At 52.7% G+C, this 12,943-nt stretch overlaps 1 protein-coding gene across 2 annotated transcripts in view; it reads right to left on the reverse strand.

The window, feature by feature from the left end:
* Window positions 1-4,044: 4,044 nt before the first annotated feature.
* Window positions 4,045-12,943, reverse strand: part of ESPL1 (extra spindle pole bodies like 1, separase) — a 28,696-nt gene continuing 19,797 nt past the window's right edge. For both annotated transcript variants that reach the window (XM_048834736.2, XM_075121498.1), the window contains exons 19-31: window positions 11,208-11,640; window positions 10,329-10,499; window positions 9,582-9,795; window positions 8,674-8,861; window positions 8,047-8,174; window positions 7,842-7,964; window positions 7,487-7,642; window positions 7,004-7,174; window positions 6,819-6,923; window positions 6,202-6,317; window positions 5,901-5,984; window positions 5,170-5,334; window positions 4,045-4,640 (exon numbers count right to left, since the gene is read on the reverse strand). In XM_048834736.2, coding sequence (XP_048690693.2) covers window positions 4,439-4,640; window positions 5,170-5,334; window positions 5,901-5,984; window positions 6,202-6,317; window positions 6,819-6,923; window positions 7,004-7,174; window positions 7,487-7,642; window positions 7,842-7,964; window positions 8,047-8,174; window positions 8,674-8,861; window positions 9,582-9,795; window positions 10,329-10,499; window positions 11,208-11,640 — 2,256 coding nt within the window. In that variant the 3' untranslated portion in view covers window positions 4,045-4,438. The remainder of the gene's footprint in view (window positions 4,641-5,169; window positions 5,335-5,900; window positions 5,985-6,201; window positions 6,318-6,818; window positions 6,924-7,003; window positions 7,175-7,486; window positions 7,643-7,841; window positions 7,965-8,046; window positions 8,175-8,673; window positions 8,862-9,581; window positions 9,796-10,328; window positions 10,500-11,207; window positions 11,641-12,943) is intronic.

The following is a 12,943-nucleotide window of genomic DNA, read 5'->3' on the forward strand; positions in this document are numbered from 1 at the left end:
CAAATAAGTATTAGTCTAAGGTGCCACAAGTACTCCTTTTCTTTTTACGAATACAGACTAACACGGCTCCTACTCTGAAATAAAATAAATGTGCATTGTAAGCTTTTTAGGACAGGGGTGGTCTTTTCATTGTTTGTACAGGCCCTAGCACAATGGGGGCCTGCTCCATGCCTGGACTCCTAGGCACTACAATACAAATGAAAGGTTTCAGAGGAACAGCCGTGTTAGTCTGTATTTGCAAAAAGAAAAGGAGTACTTGTGGCACCTTAGAGACTAGTCTCTAAGGTGCCACAAGTACTCCTTTCCTTAATACAAATGAAGAAGCCAGTCCCATAATCAATGATAGCAAGTTGGATGAACACCAGATGTAGGGGGCAGCCTCAGGTCTTGGGGTTTACACAGCTCCACTAGTGGTCATTTTACATCCAAGTTGCTCCATGGGATGCTTACAGGACCTCAGCGTGATGCTTTTCAGAGGCAGCAACAGGGGCATTATGCTGGGGATCTCCAAGCACAGAGGCAGACTCGGATGCGATACCACTACCTACTAAAGCAATACACACACGGATGAGAAGGACAGCTGGTGTGAAAGGATGGTTGCTTAGGTGCAAGTTAAAAGAAAGAAGCACACCTACCCTGTAGAGACCATCCTATGTGCAGAGGAAGAGTAAGGGGGCTGGTGCCGAAGATCGTTATTAGGCAGCATTTGGCCACTAAAGTAACTGTCAGCTAGAGACATAACTACAGCCAAGCCCCGCTGTAGCGTGGCGGCTGTTCCCAAGTAAGGTAGAATGGTCTGTTGCAGTAGGGCACAGGACGCTGAGCTCAGAGATTTGGATTCTAGGCCCAACGTTTCCACTCAATCTGTGGAACCATCAACCAAGTCACTTGATCTGCCCTGACTCAGTTTCTCCTCTGAACAAAGTAAGGTTATGGCTTCCCTTTATGAAGCATTAGATGTCCCACAGCCCTACCAAGTTTTCTGGGGATAGGAGAGAATTCCCCCATCAACTCCCCAACACTTCGCTCCTGGAGGTGTCTACAGCTGCATCTAGGTCCACTTCTAGCTCTCCTGGTGGCCATGCTTCATGCTACTCTCCCTCCTTGACTTTGTGTATTGACACAGTCCAAACTACCAAGCAAAGAGTGAAATCCAAGCCATTGTTAATAGCTCTGCAAGTTAGATCTCCTAAAAACCCTCCAGCCTGAAGCATGCAGATGGCATGGCACATATTCTTTGGGGAGGCTGACAAAGAACATAGACCATAAGAATGGCCAACTGGGTCAGACCAAAGGTCCATCTAGACCCCTATCCTGTCTTCCAATAGTGGCCAATGCCAGGTGTCCTGGAGGGAATGAACAGAACAGATAATCATCAAGTGATGCACTCCCAGCTTCTGGCAAACAGAGGCTAGGGACACCATCCCTGCCCATCCTGGCTAATAGCCATTGGTGGACCTATCCTCCATGAATTTGTCTAGTTCTTTTTTGAATCCTATTACTCAGCCTTCACAACATCCTCTGGCAGAGTTCCACAGCCTGACTGTGTTGGGTGAAGAAATACTTCCTTTTGTTTTTAATCTGCTGCCTATTAATTTCATTTGGTGACCCCCTAGTTCTTGTGTTCTGAGAAGGAGTAAACACTTAGTTACTTTCTCCACACCAGGCATGATTTTTATAGACCTCTATCAGATCCCCCCAAGTCATCTCTTTTCCAAACTGAAAAGCCCCCCTCCCATCTTAATCTCTCCTCATACAGAAGCCATTCCATACCCCTCATAATTTGTTGCCCTTTTCTGAACCTTTTCCAATCTATCTTTGAGATCGGGTGACCACATCTTCACACAGTATTCAAGATGTGAGCATATCATGGATTTATATAGAAGCAATGATATTTTGTGTCTTATCTATCCCTTTCTTAATGATTCCCAACACTCTATTAGCCTTTTTCACTGCCACAGCACACACTGTGCAAGCTTGCAGAGAACTATCCACAATGACTCCAAGATCTCTTCCTTGAGTGGTAAAGCTAATTTAGATCCCATCATTTAATATGTATAGTTGGGATGATGTTTTCCAGGGTGCATTACTTTGCATTTATCAACACTGAATTTCGCCTGCCATATTGTTGCCTAGTCACCCAGTTCTGAGACATCCTTTTGTAGCTCTTCACAGCCTGCTTGGAAACTAACTATTTTGAGAAGTTTTGTATCATCTACAAATTTTGCCACCTCACTGTTTACCCCTTTTTCCAGATCATTTATGACAACATTGAACAGCACTGGCCCCAGATCAGACGCCTGGGGGACACCACTATTTACCTCTCTCCATTATGAAAATGGACTATTTATTCCTACGCTTTGTTTCCTGTCTTTTACCAGTTACCAATCCATGAGAGGACCTTCCCTCTTATCCCGTGACAGCTTACTTTGCTTAAGAGCCTTTGGTGAAGGATCCTGTCAAAGGCTTTCTGAAAATCTAAGTACACTATATCCACTGGATCCCCCTTATCCACGTGCTTGTTGACCCCCTCAAAGAACTCTAGCAGATTGGGGAGGCATGATTTCCCTTTACAAAAACCCTATTGCCTCTTCCCCAACAAATTATGTTCATCTATGTGTCTGACAATTTTGTTCTTTACTATAGTTTCAATCAGTTTCCCCAGTACTGAAGTCAGGCTTACCCACCTGTGATTGCCAGAATCACCTCTGAAGCCCTTCTTAAAAATTGGCATCACATTAGCTATCCTCCAATCATTTGGTACAGAAGCTGATTTAAATGATAGGTTACAGACTACAGTTTGTAGTTCTGCAATTTCACATTTGAGTTCCTTCAGAACTCTTGGGTGAATACCAGCTGCTTCTGGTGACTTATTATTGTTCAGTTTATTTGTTCCAAAACCTCCTCTAATGACACCTCAAGCTGGGACAGTTCCTCAGATTTGTCACCTAAAAAAGACTGTCTCAGGTTGGGGAATCTCCCACACATCCTTGGCTGTGAAGACCGATGCAAAGAATTCATTTAGTTTCTCCACAATGGCCTTGTCGTCCTTGAGTGCTCCTTTAGCACCTCGATCGTCCAGTGGCCCCACTGGTCCAGCAAAGTAGCAGGGGCCTCTGCAAATCTAGGGCAACAAAGCTGCAGTTAAATGCCACAAAAGCCTCACATTTGCCTTCTGGTTCAGCAGCCTCATCCAGCCACCTGAGACAGATAAGCAGCAACATGGAGGGGAATGTGTCCATCTAGGACCCCAACACACTTGAGGCCTTTGTGGGCTTGGCCCCCATGGCTTTGTCCTTGTTTACTCAGGAAATCCCCATCATTGTGTAATCTAATCTTAAAAGCCTCCAATTACCATCAGATATGTCACCCTGCCTCAGCATGAGGGATGGGGAATGGGCTACATAACCTCTTGCAGCCCCTTCCAACCCTATATATTTCTGTGGTTCTACACCAGGAGGGTTTTACAGCAGCATAGCTGTCTAAACAACCCCCGTCCCCAACCAGTTCTGCGGCCCAAGGTGGCTTTTTAATACCATAAAACAGCTCTCCCCACATTACCAGCAAAACTGCACCCAAGACTAAGAGATCCTCCCTCTCACATCCCATTCAGGATGACTGACACTGGCAAAAAGACACACGCCCCCCGTGGGAGGATAGAACAGCAGCGACTGAAGGAACAAAAGCCAAGTGTTGTAAGGTGTTTTGTCCAATGCGGACCCCCTACCAGCATATGGGGCATAGGAAGACGGCCCTTTGATGGGGGGGCAACAGTGGCATCTAATCTTCCAGGTAATCACTGCCTCAATTTACCCAGAAGAATTGGTCTAGAGGGTGGTTCAAGTTACACACTCCAGCCGAGGCAGACAGTCAGAAGTCAGAGTGGCATTGCCCAAAAAGGCACCTAACAGAGAAGGTAACTGGGTTAGGCATGGGGGAGTAGATTGTCCTCTCACCCCGAGGACCCAGGAAATCCACGTGGTCCAAGTCCATGGCTCCACCAGATTTATTATAGCTGTACAAGCCTCAGATATTCAGCAACCATTTGCAATATAAAAACTCAGATTTATTTTAATTAAAATAAGTTATATTCATAGAGATTTGACAATTTACATGTATATGATTCTTCCCCCAGACCAGCCACTCTGCAAGTCACTGCAGCTGTTTAAACGTGCCACAACGAAGCTAAAAAAATATCCATTCATGAGTCCTTATGAGAAGCCACCCAGGGGTCTTCTGCCGAGAGTCAGACAGAGAAGGCTGAAACCAGCGGCTGAGTGCAACGCATTTTCAGAGAAGCTGTGGTCCAGAGGAAAAAGTTTGGCTAGGAGGCAGTTTTCAGGTCAAGTGTTTCATACAAGAGCCTGGAGGGATGAGGTGCTGGATCCACTTCATGATCCAAGTCCCATGACCCCTGGGAGCCCAGTGGGCAGGGGCCTCACCGCAGAGACACAGGTAAGCCATAGGCTATGGGGGCTGCTCCGATGAGGTATTTGAGTTTGGGGGCCTGGCGGGACTGGGCAACGTACTGGAGGAGAGGCGCGCCTGACCCTGCCTTTAGCCAGCTCTGGAGGAGCGCCTCCATATAGCGGTCGATGTCTCGGTCAGTCACGTCCCAGAGGTTTCCCAACACCAGGGGGCTGCAAAGGGAACAGACAGACAGACACTTGTCTCCCCTCCAGCAGACACAGGGCTATAGCCAGTACCTTAACCCAGCCCAGCCATGTCTGGATCAAGCCTCGCCTGGGTACAAGGAGGGCAGGTTCAATTCCCCCAACCCCCTCCCACTATTTAATTAGATCTGGATGAGGAAAAAAGGTGTGTATAGCTTGGACTGGAATCAGACAAGTACTAGAGCCATAGAGCTCCGCCTGTGTTGGCATCGGGCTTCCCTGCAGCAGAGTGGAGTGCTGTGGCTCGGATTTGAGGAGACATTGATTTATGGCCATTAGCATTTGAAGCTCTATGGGCTAAGCCAGGGGTGACCAGACCTCATGCTTCCAGGGCACAAACAGAGCTTCTAAAGGGATCAGGAAGGAAACCTACAACCCTGGCATCTCCCTGGCTTATACCTGCCTCTAAAGCAGGACGGGGGGCACGGGCCAATCAGTCAATAGTAGCCAGAGCACAGATTTCCCACACTCAAGATCTCATCCCCAGCAGACTCACCATCCTGCCATGATGTACTTGAGGATGATACCAGTTCCCTCCAAGTTGCCGCGCACAGCCAGGGCGGCACTGCTGCAGCCAAAGAGCAGGGCCACAGCACTGCAGTCCAGCTTTAGGATTGACGGTCCATCCAGGAAGCGGGCACCGGCTCCATGCCCGGCGTAGCTAAGGCAGAGTTTGTGGGTGAGCTCACAGCACTGCAGGGGACTTGGTGACTGCAGCTATCTTGGGGTCACTGCTCCCCCACTCAGCTCCTTGGCCTCCAATGAGACTGACTTACAGGGCAAGTGCTCTGCACCTCCATGGACTGATCTGATACCCTGCCATTGTTCCCCCCTCAGCTCCCCAGTGCTTGAATATAGTTACACCCCCCATCCCTGAGCAGCAGAAACCTCTGTCTCTCCAGGATTGTTACGCTTGGGTCTTTATACACAGGGAAAAGCCACCTGCCATAAAGCTGATGGTTACTGAAACCTGCATGTATCAGCATCCTGTAGAGAGGGATCTCCTACCAGGGCAGGTATCCTCACTGTACAGGAACAAGCAGGGAGAAGGGGAGGTAGCTTGTCCAAGGTCACACCCCAAGCCAGGGAGAGAGCGGGGAATAGAACCCAGGAGTCTAAGGTGCCCATCTTCTATGGAGACCTGGTCAGTCCCGCTTGCTACCACCACCCACCCTCGGAGACACTAGTCTCGCTGGCTTGTAGCTGGCTCATGCCGGCACCACTTACATATAAAGATCACGCTGCGTGAGAGCCGACTGCATCTGCTCCTGGCTTGGGACTTCTCCTGTCACCCCCGTCCAGCCGGGTTCGCTGTAAGACGACACTGGATGAGAACAGAGCGTGGACACCTGCCACACCCACAATGAAGGGCAAACCCCAACGGCATTGCTCAGGAACGCCCCCTATGGCTGCAGGAAGGAGGTCTCAACGGGACACATCTCCATCTCTGCCGAGGGAGGCAGATTACAGCCAAACCGTGCAGAACCCCTCCCCCAGTGGGCATGTGGGGGCAGGGAGATGCACCCACCTCTCAAACCAGGCTCGGAAGCGCTCCTCCGTCCCAGGCAGGTTGTCATGTGGGTTGAGGACGTAGAAGGCACTGCTGGGATTCACCCCGCAGGTGAGGAGGAACCCTGGCCGATACTGAAATGAGGACACAAGACGTGTTGCTCCCTCCCTTAGGTGCAGCATACTGCAGAGCCCAGGCTGAGATCTAGGCGGGCACCCATGTGGGCAGCCACAATCCCACTGGGAGCTATGGGTGCTGGGCACCACCCAGTCCAGCCATGTGAACCGAGTGTCCATGCTACAGCTAGGGAAGCACCTGGCTGGCCTGTGTGATCATTCCACCCAGCACTTGGAGCCTGCCCCATTGCACCCATTTGCCAGGCCAGGGGTGCTCAGAGCCCCTCCAGCTAGCAGGGAGTGGGACCAGCACTTTTGACTGACCCTTTCAAGCTCAGTATCACTTGACGGGTCATGCAGGGGGAAGTGGGTCTCCCCCCGCCCACCCCAAAAGGGAGGGTCCAGCTGATCTGAGAGCATGGGAGCTACTTACTGGCCTAGCTTTCTCACACGGGCTGGGAATCCTTCCCCAAGGCCCAGAAGAGCCATCCCTGAACAGCCCCCCTCCCCTCCCCTTACCCTCTGAGTGAGGGAGTAGCTGAGCAGGAAGCGCAGGGAGGGTAACCGGGTCACTGGCAGGGTTCTCAGGCAGGGGATGTTCTCCCAGGGCAGCTTCTGCAGGTGCTAGAGAGGAAAGGAGGAGTTATCCGCTGAGCCAGAGGCAGAGGCTGGTAGGTGCATGCTTTGGGGAGAGGACCACTAACCTTGTCCAGCACAAGAACCAGGTGACCGCTCGTCTGCCCACTGCAGGATTTCCATTTGTCCACCGCCTCCTGCAGGAAGGCCTGGGCAGCATCTGGCTGCGCTGGGCACAGCCCGGATGCCAGGCACTGCACATCTTGAGGGGTGAGGAGGTGAGAGCTGTTCAACACAAGCTGAGGAAAGAGGAAGACGAGTGACTGAGCCAGTGTCCCCACGCAGGGGCCAGCAACGTGATGGGTACAGCAAATCCCCCTCCATGCCCCAGGGGAATGGCTTCAACTGAAAAGCCTCCCCTATGTGTATACAAGGGACTTCCTTACCCCATGAGAGCACACTAGGGACCTGGCTCCCTTCCTATCACACAGTCACAGCATTAGCTCATCAACTAAAGCTAGGCCAGCCACATCGATCCTGCCCAGGCTCAGCCAAAAGCCTGGTCATGCTAGGGGCTTCTCAGCTGGTTCTCCCAGGACCACCCCTCTCACCTTCAGCAGTGCCGGATCTGAATTTTGCCAGCCACACCCCCTGAGACGTTCCTGCAGGCTGGAGGCCTCCTTGGCCACACCAGAGTCCTGGCTGGCCGGCAGCAAGGCCCCCTTCCAGCAGCTCAGCACCTCCTTCTCCAGGGTCTCGGTCAGGACCTGCAGAAGGGAAGAGGGAGTCTAAAGCCCCTTGGCACTGGAGAACTAGCCCCCACAGTGGGAAGGCCAAGGGCTGGCCCACGAGGAGGGAGCTCCCCCTCTTGTCCTTGTCGGCAGAGTGGGGTGAAGATATGGGAAGCCAGAAAGCCCAAGTCTCCAGCTTGGCTGAGCCAGCACATGTTCCCACATCCCCACCTACCTTCATCCTCCTGTCCAGCTCTGTCCGGCCCAGCCACCAGTCCCTCTTGTCTGTGCAGCTGCTGAATTCCTTCTGCTCCTTCTGGATGGTATCAAACTCGCCAAGCACCGAGCTCAGGGGCGCCTGCAAGAGACAGCACCGTGAGCCCTGCCCCGAGCTCACAGAGTTGCCGCTGTCCAGGTGCCCCATTGACCCTGCCCCTCACCTTGCTCTGCACAGTTGGGATGTGAATGGTCACTGGGGTGCTCTCCTTCTCCAGCCGTGTTAGCAGCAAGGTGTCCCCAAGGGTGCCAGGCTGAAGGCTCACCAGGGTCAGCACGCACACGGTTACACCTGGGATGAGCAGTTAGGGGAGTCAATCAACGAGCCAAACCCAGCTAAGAGTCCTCCTTTGGTGTCAGAGGATGCATTCTGAATCCCCCCCAGTGGAAGGGAGCAGGCAGCCTGCAGGAGAGCCCCGCCCTTCTGTGGCATGGACAAAGAACGGCGCAAGCCTCCCACACGCCAACAGCCCTGCCCCTCTAGGGGGAGGAGGAGATTTTTGGTTCCCCAAGCCCATTCACTCCTTGTTTGGGGCCTCAGGTTGCAAACAAGGTCCCCCAGCTGGGATGGCTGTTTGCCATAGGGACGCCTGCCCACTAGGAACTGGACCAAGGACAACTCATTTAGCAAAGGCGCTGCTCTATGGCCAGGTGGTGTAGCAACATTCAGCCACCACAGACCCAGCTGGGTCCAGATCAGGCACCCAGCTGCGAGATGCCCTTTCCCAGAGGCAAAGCCAAAAGCTGCCCGCTACTGCTAGCTGAAAGGGACCCTCCCTCGCAGCACATACCGCTGGGGATTTTTTGCAGCTGCTCCCTGAAGCTCTCTGTCTCCCACTGGCCCAGCCCCGCCGAGCTGAATGCAAATAAATGCTGAAGCTGCAAGAGGTGCTGGAGCTGCAAGTCGGCATCCCCTCCCTGCAGGGCGAGCTCCTGCAGCTGGTCAGCGACATCGGCCACTGACTTTTTCTTCATTTTGCTGGAGATGGAAGCAGCGTGCAGGGAGGGTCAGTGCAGCAGAGACCCCCAGAACCCAGAAAGGAGGGGGGCAGATGGGTGGGGGCAGGTTCAGAAAGACTGTTCTGAACCGAGGGTTATGGAACAGGCAAGTCCCCATTGCAGCGCGATGCCAGGAGCAGCGAACAGAACGCCGGGCTGTGGAATCCAGGAAGTGAAATCAACTGGTCTAGCTCCAGTGAGGCAGGAGGCTACGGGGTGTTTAAACTAGGACGAGTGTCCTGACAGTGCTTCTTCCAGTTTTATGTTGCCACCCTCACAGTAGCTTCCATCTCAGGAGCTCCTGAGGATTAAGCCACCCACACCCCTCCCCGAGCTAGGCATTATCTCCACGTTATAGATGGGGTGAACAGCCTAAGGTCACACACTGGTCTTCTGGCAGCACCAGGAGCTGTGGGGCAGAGCTGGCTCCCAGCTTGGTCAATCAGCCACCAACCCATCTTCCCTTCCTGCCTCCAGTTCAGTGTTAACCAAGTTATTTGCCTGTTCACTTTCGGAGGCATTGTCCTGCTCATGGACAGTTTTAATGCTCTCTCATCTTATGGCAGTGGGTTCCACAGGCTAGTTATGCCCCACATAAACAGAGGATATAAAGGCAGCCTTTGCAGGAAGAGAAGTAGTGGATCTAGAAGGGTTTCCCTTTACTGTATGAACCCGCCAGCCAAGGGCGGACAGCTCTTACTACAGTCTCCTGTGAACGTTGCTCATCAGCTGATGGCGGACAGTGATAGAGACGGACTCTGAAACCAGGTAGGCAGTAGTGAGGGGGTCCCGACTGCCAATGCACAGTGCCAACAGCCTGCAGAGCTGGCAGTAGAGGGTGCCTGGAGGGCAGTGGCTGATGGCCTGGAAGGCGGCTTTCAGGGAGTTGCAGACAGAGTCCAGAGAGGACAAACCTGGAACAGTCAGAGCAGATAACCCTGTTGTCAGATGGTGCGACAAGAGCTTTTTCATTCAGCCCTCCCTCCCGCCCAGCGTGAAGGTGGAGATCGGAGCAGAGGGGAGCAGGTGGGGTGTGAAGGGTTGAGTGGATTGGAAGGGGGTTGGAGTGGCAGCAAGCAGGTTTTCAAAGGAGTTGGCAGGTTGGGGAGCTGGCAGGCAGGGCAGAATGGACATGCCTCGGCTGTCCCAGGGAAGAGTGGAGGCAGCCTCCAACAGGATTAGTTGCTGCAGTGTTCTAGCAGAGACAGGAGGACTGCCAGTGCCTGATCCAAGCCCACCATGCTGCTATTGTGGCTTGTTAGAGTGATGGGATTAAGGACAGACAAAGCACAGAGTGCAACTACACCTTGGTTATACAACGGTCCCTGGATTCCCACAGGAGCTCACCTCTCTGTCCCCTGCCACTGCCACAAGGCCCTGATGTTTCAGTGAGGAGGGGAAGCAACAAAGAAAGATCCAGGTTTTGTGGGGTTCCTAGGGCACTTACTGACAGCAGCGGCCAGGGAGGAGGAGAGCAGCTGCAGGTTGAAGGGGTCATGGCTTCCTTTCTTCTCTGCCACCAGGAAGTTCTCTTCCAGATCAGCACTGGCATCTCGCCGGAGAACCTCGTGCTCCCCTTCGACACCGTCCTGCCCGTAGGCAAAGAGCCTCTTCCTCCCTGCAGACAAGAGCAGACACTTCCCTCAGACCTTGCCAGGACATCAAGGCTCTGGCTTCCATTGGAGTCTGCTCAAGCCCAGGCTCTGCAGACAGGACTTGGAAAGATATACGCTTCCGTGGGAGAAGTTGGATCCAGAATGTGACAGGATTCAGCTCTCCCTTGTTCAGCGTTGGGACAAGAGCAGCATCTTCAGATCGACCCCGCCCACTTCCTCAGCTCAGGCCTCCAACTTGCCTCTGCTGTCTAACCCCCAGAGGCTTCCCTATCCATTTCAGGACCCAGCTGCACAGGCCGCCCCCTTATCTTCAAGGCCCTATATGGGCTCACACCTATATGCCCAAGGTGGCTAGAGAGCGTCCCGAGTGCTTTCACTCCACCCCTGGGAGCAAGGCCAATCTTACAAACAGAGGGTACAACAGTGAAGGGACTTGCAGCTGCAAACCAAGGGCAAGTCAAGGTTAGACCTTGGGTGCCTCCCAAATCTGGGCTCAGATCAGGTTTCTTTTAGCAAGTGCTTTCTCCTTTGCCTCTATTCTCAGCCTGAGACCTCCCCAGATTCTGTGCCCCTCCGCCACCCTTGATCTAACAAGATCCAGGATACAGCTTGCCCAAGACACATTACACAGGACAAAGCGGTCTAGTAGTCAAGTCCTCCCTGCTGACTCCCCCCACCTGTTTCTGGATAGGCCAGAAAGCCAGGCCTACCTGGGGCTGGCTCCTCCTCATCAGATCCTCGCAAGACCTCAAAGCTGATCTCAAATCCCTCTTTCATCACCTCCTGTTCCTTGATGGTTCTCAGGAGCTCCCCTTCCTCCTCCTGACCCTGTCCACGCCCACAGGGGCCTCTCTGGGCTACTCCCTTCTTTTCTTCTTGCCCAGCAGCTTTTCTGTTGCCTGCTCGTGCTCTCCGGGGCTTGGCTTTGCTGCTCTGGGGGCAGTTATCCGAAGAGCGGGCTTGGGCCCCCTCTGCATCAGCAACCAAGGCCTTTGGCCGTGAAGCCTTCCTGCCATAGGCCGATGTCTGTGTTGTCTTGTGGCTGGCAGGCCCTGACTCTTTGCGAGCTGCCAACCCCTTGTTCTCTGGCCCCTGGGCTGCTGCAGTGGGATCCTCCACATCACTGTCATCGCTGAAGACCACCTGGGAACAGGGGGACACAATCAGTTTTCTCCAGTCTAGTCTAGTGACCCCCTCTGGGCAGTGCTCAGAATGCATGTGGAGAGAGATTTATCAAGCCCTTCTTGGCACCAGGATGGGACTACAGGAAACAGCCATTTTTTAAATCATGGGATCAGTAGCCCTGGAATCTGAAGGCCTGAGTTTCTCTCCAACACCAGCAGCACCAACTTCAACTTCTCCTCCACTCTAGCCCAAGCTCTTGGCCTTGGGCAAGGGGAGGAGGAGCGAGAGGACAATTCGTGTATGCAGTTCATGATATTCTTGGCTGAGAGGTCTAAGAGGACTGACATCCCCATTGGAACTGGCTTTTGTTGCCCAACTCTGCTCACAAGCCTGGCTCTTAGATGCTAGTGGTTTCCAGTCCTTATGGAATTGGGCCAGCTAACCTAAAAGTGAAAGGCTCTGTGCATCTTGTGAGCCAACAGGAGTTTCAGGGGCGTCTTACGCACCAGACGCAGCAGAGAACTAGCAATGGAAGGGTGAGAACTAGCAATGGAAGGCCTCCAGATGAGGCCTCACCAATGTCGAATAGAGGGGAACGATCACGTCCCTCGATCTGCTCGCTATGCCCCTACTTATACATCCCAAAATGACATTGGCCTTCTTGGCAACAAGGGCACACTGCTGACTCATATCCAGCTTCTCGTCCACTGTCACCCCTAGGTCCTTTTCCGCAGAACTGCTGCCTAGCCATTCGGTCCCTAGTCTGTAGCTGTGCATTGGGTTCTTCCGTCCTAAGTGCAGGACCCTGCACTTATCCTTATTGAACCTCATCAGATTTCTTTTGGCCCAATCCTCCAATTTGTCTAGGTCCTTCTGTATCCTATCCCTCCCCTCCAGCGTATCTACCACTCCTCCCAGTTTAGTATGAGTTATGAGGAGAGGCTGAGGGAGCTGGGATTGTTTAGCCTGCAGAAGAGAAGAATGAGGGGGGATTTGATAGCTGCTTTCAACTACCTGAAAGGGGGTTCCAAAGAGGATGGCTCTAGACTGTTCTCAATGGTATCAGATGACAGAACGAGGAGTAATGGTCTCAAGCTGCAGTGGGGGAGGTTTAGATTGGATATTAGGAAAAACTTTTTCACTAAGAGGGTGGTGAAACACTGGAATGCGTTACCTAGGGAGGTGGTAGAATCTCCTTCCTTAGAGGTTTTTAAGGTCAGGCTTGACAAAGCCCTGGCTGGGATGATTTAACTGGGAATTGGTCCTGCTTCGAGCAGGGGGTTGGACTAGATGACCTTCTGGGGTCCCTTCCAACCCTTAT

The sequence above is a fragment of the Caretta caretta genome, chromosome 20 (genome assembly GCF_965140235.1).
Source record: "Caretta caretta isolate rCarCar2 chromosome 20, rCarCar1.hap1, whole genome shotgun sequence".
NCBI classification, from domain to species: Eukaryota; Metazoa; Chordata; order Testudines; family Cheloniidae; genus Caretta; species Caretta caretta.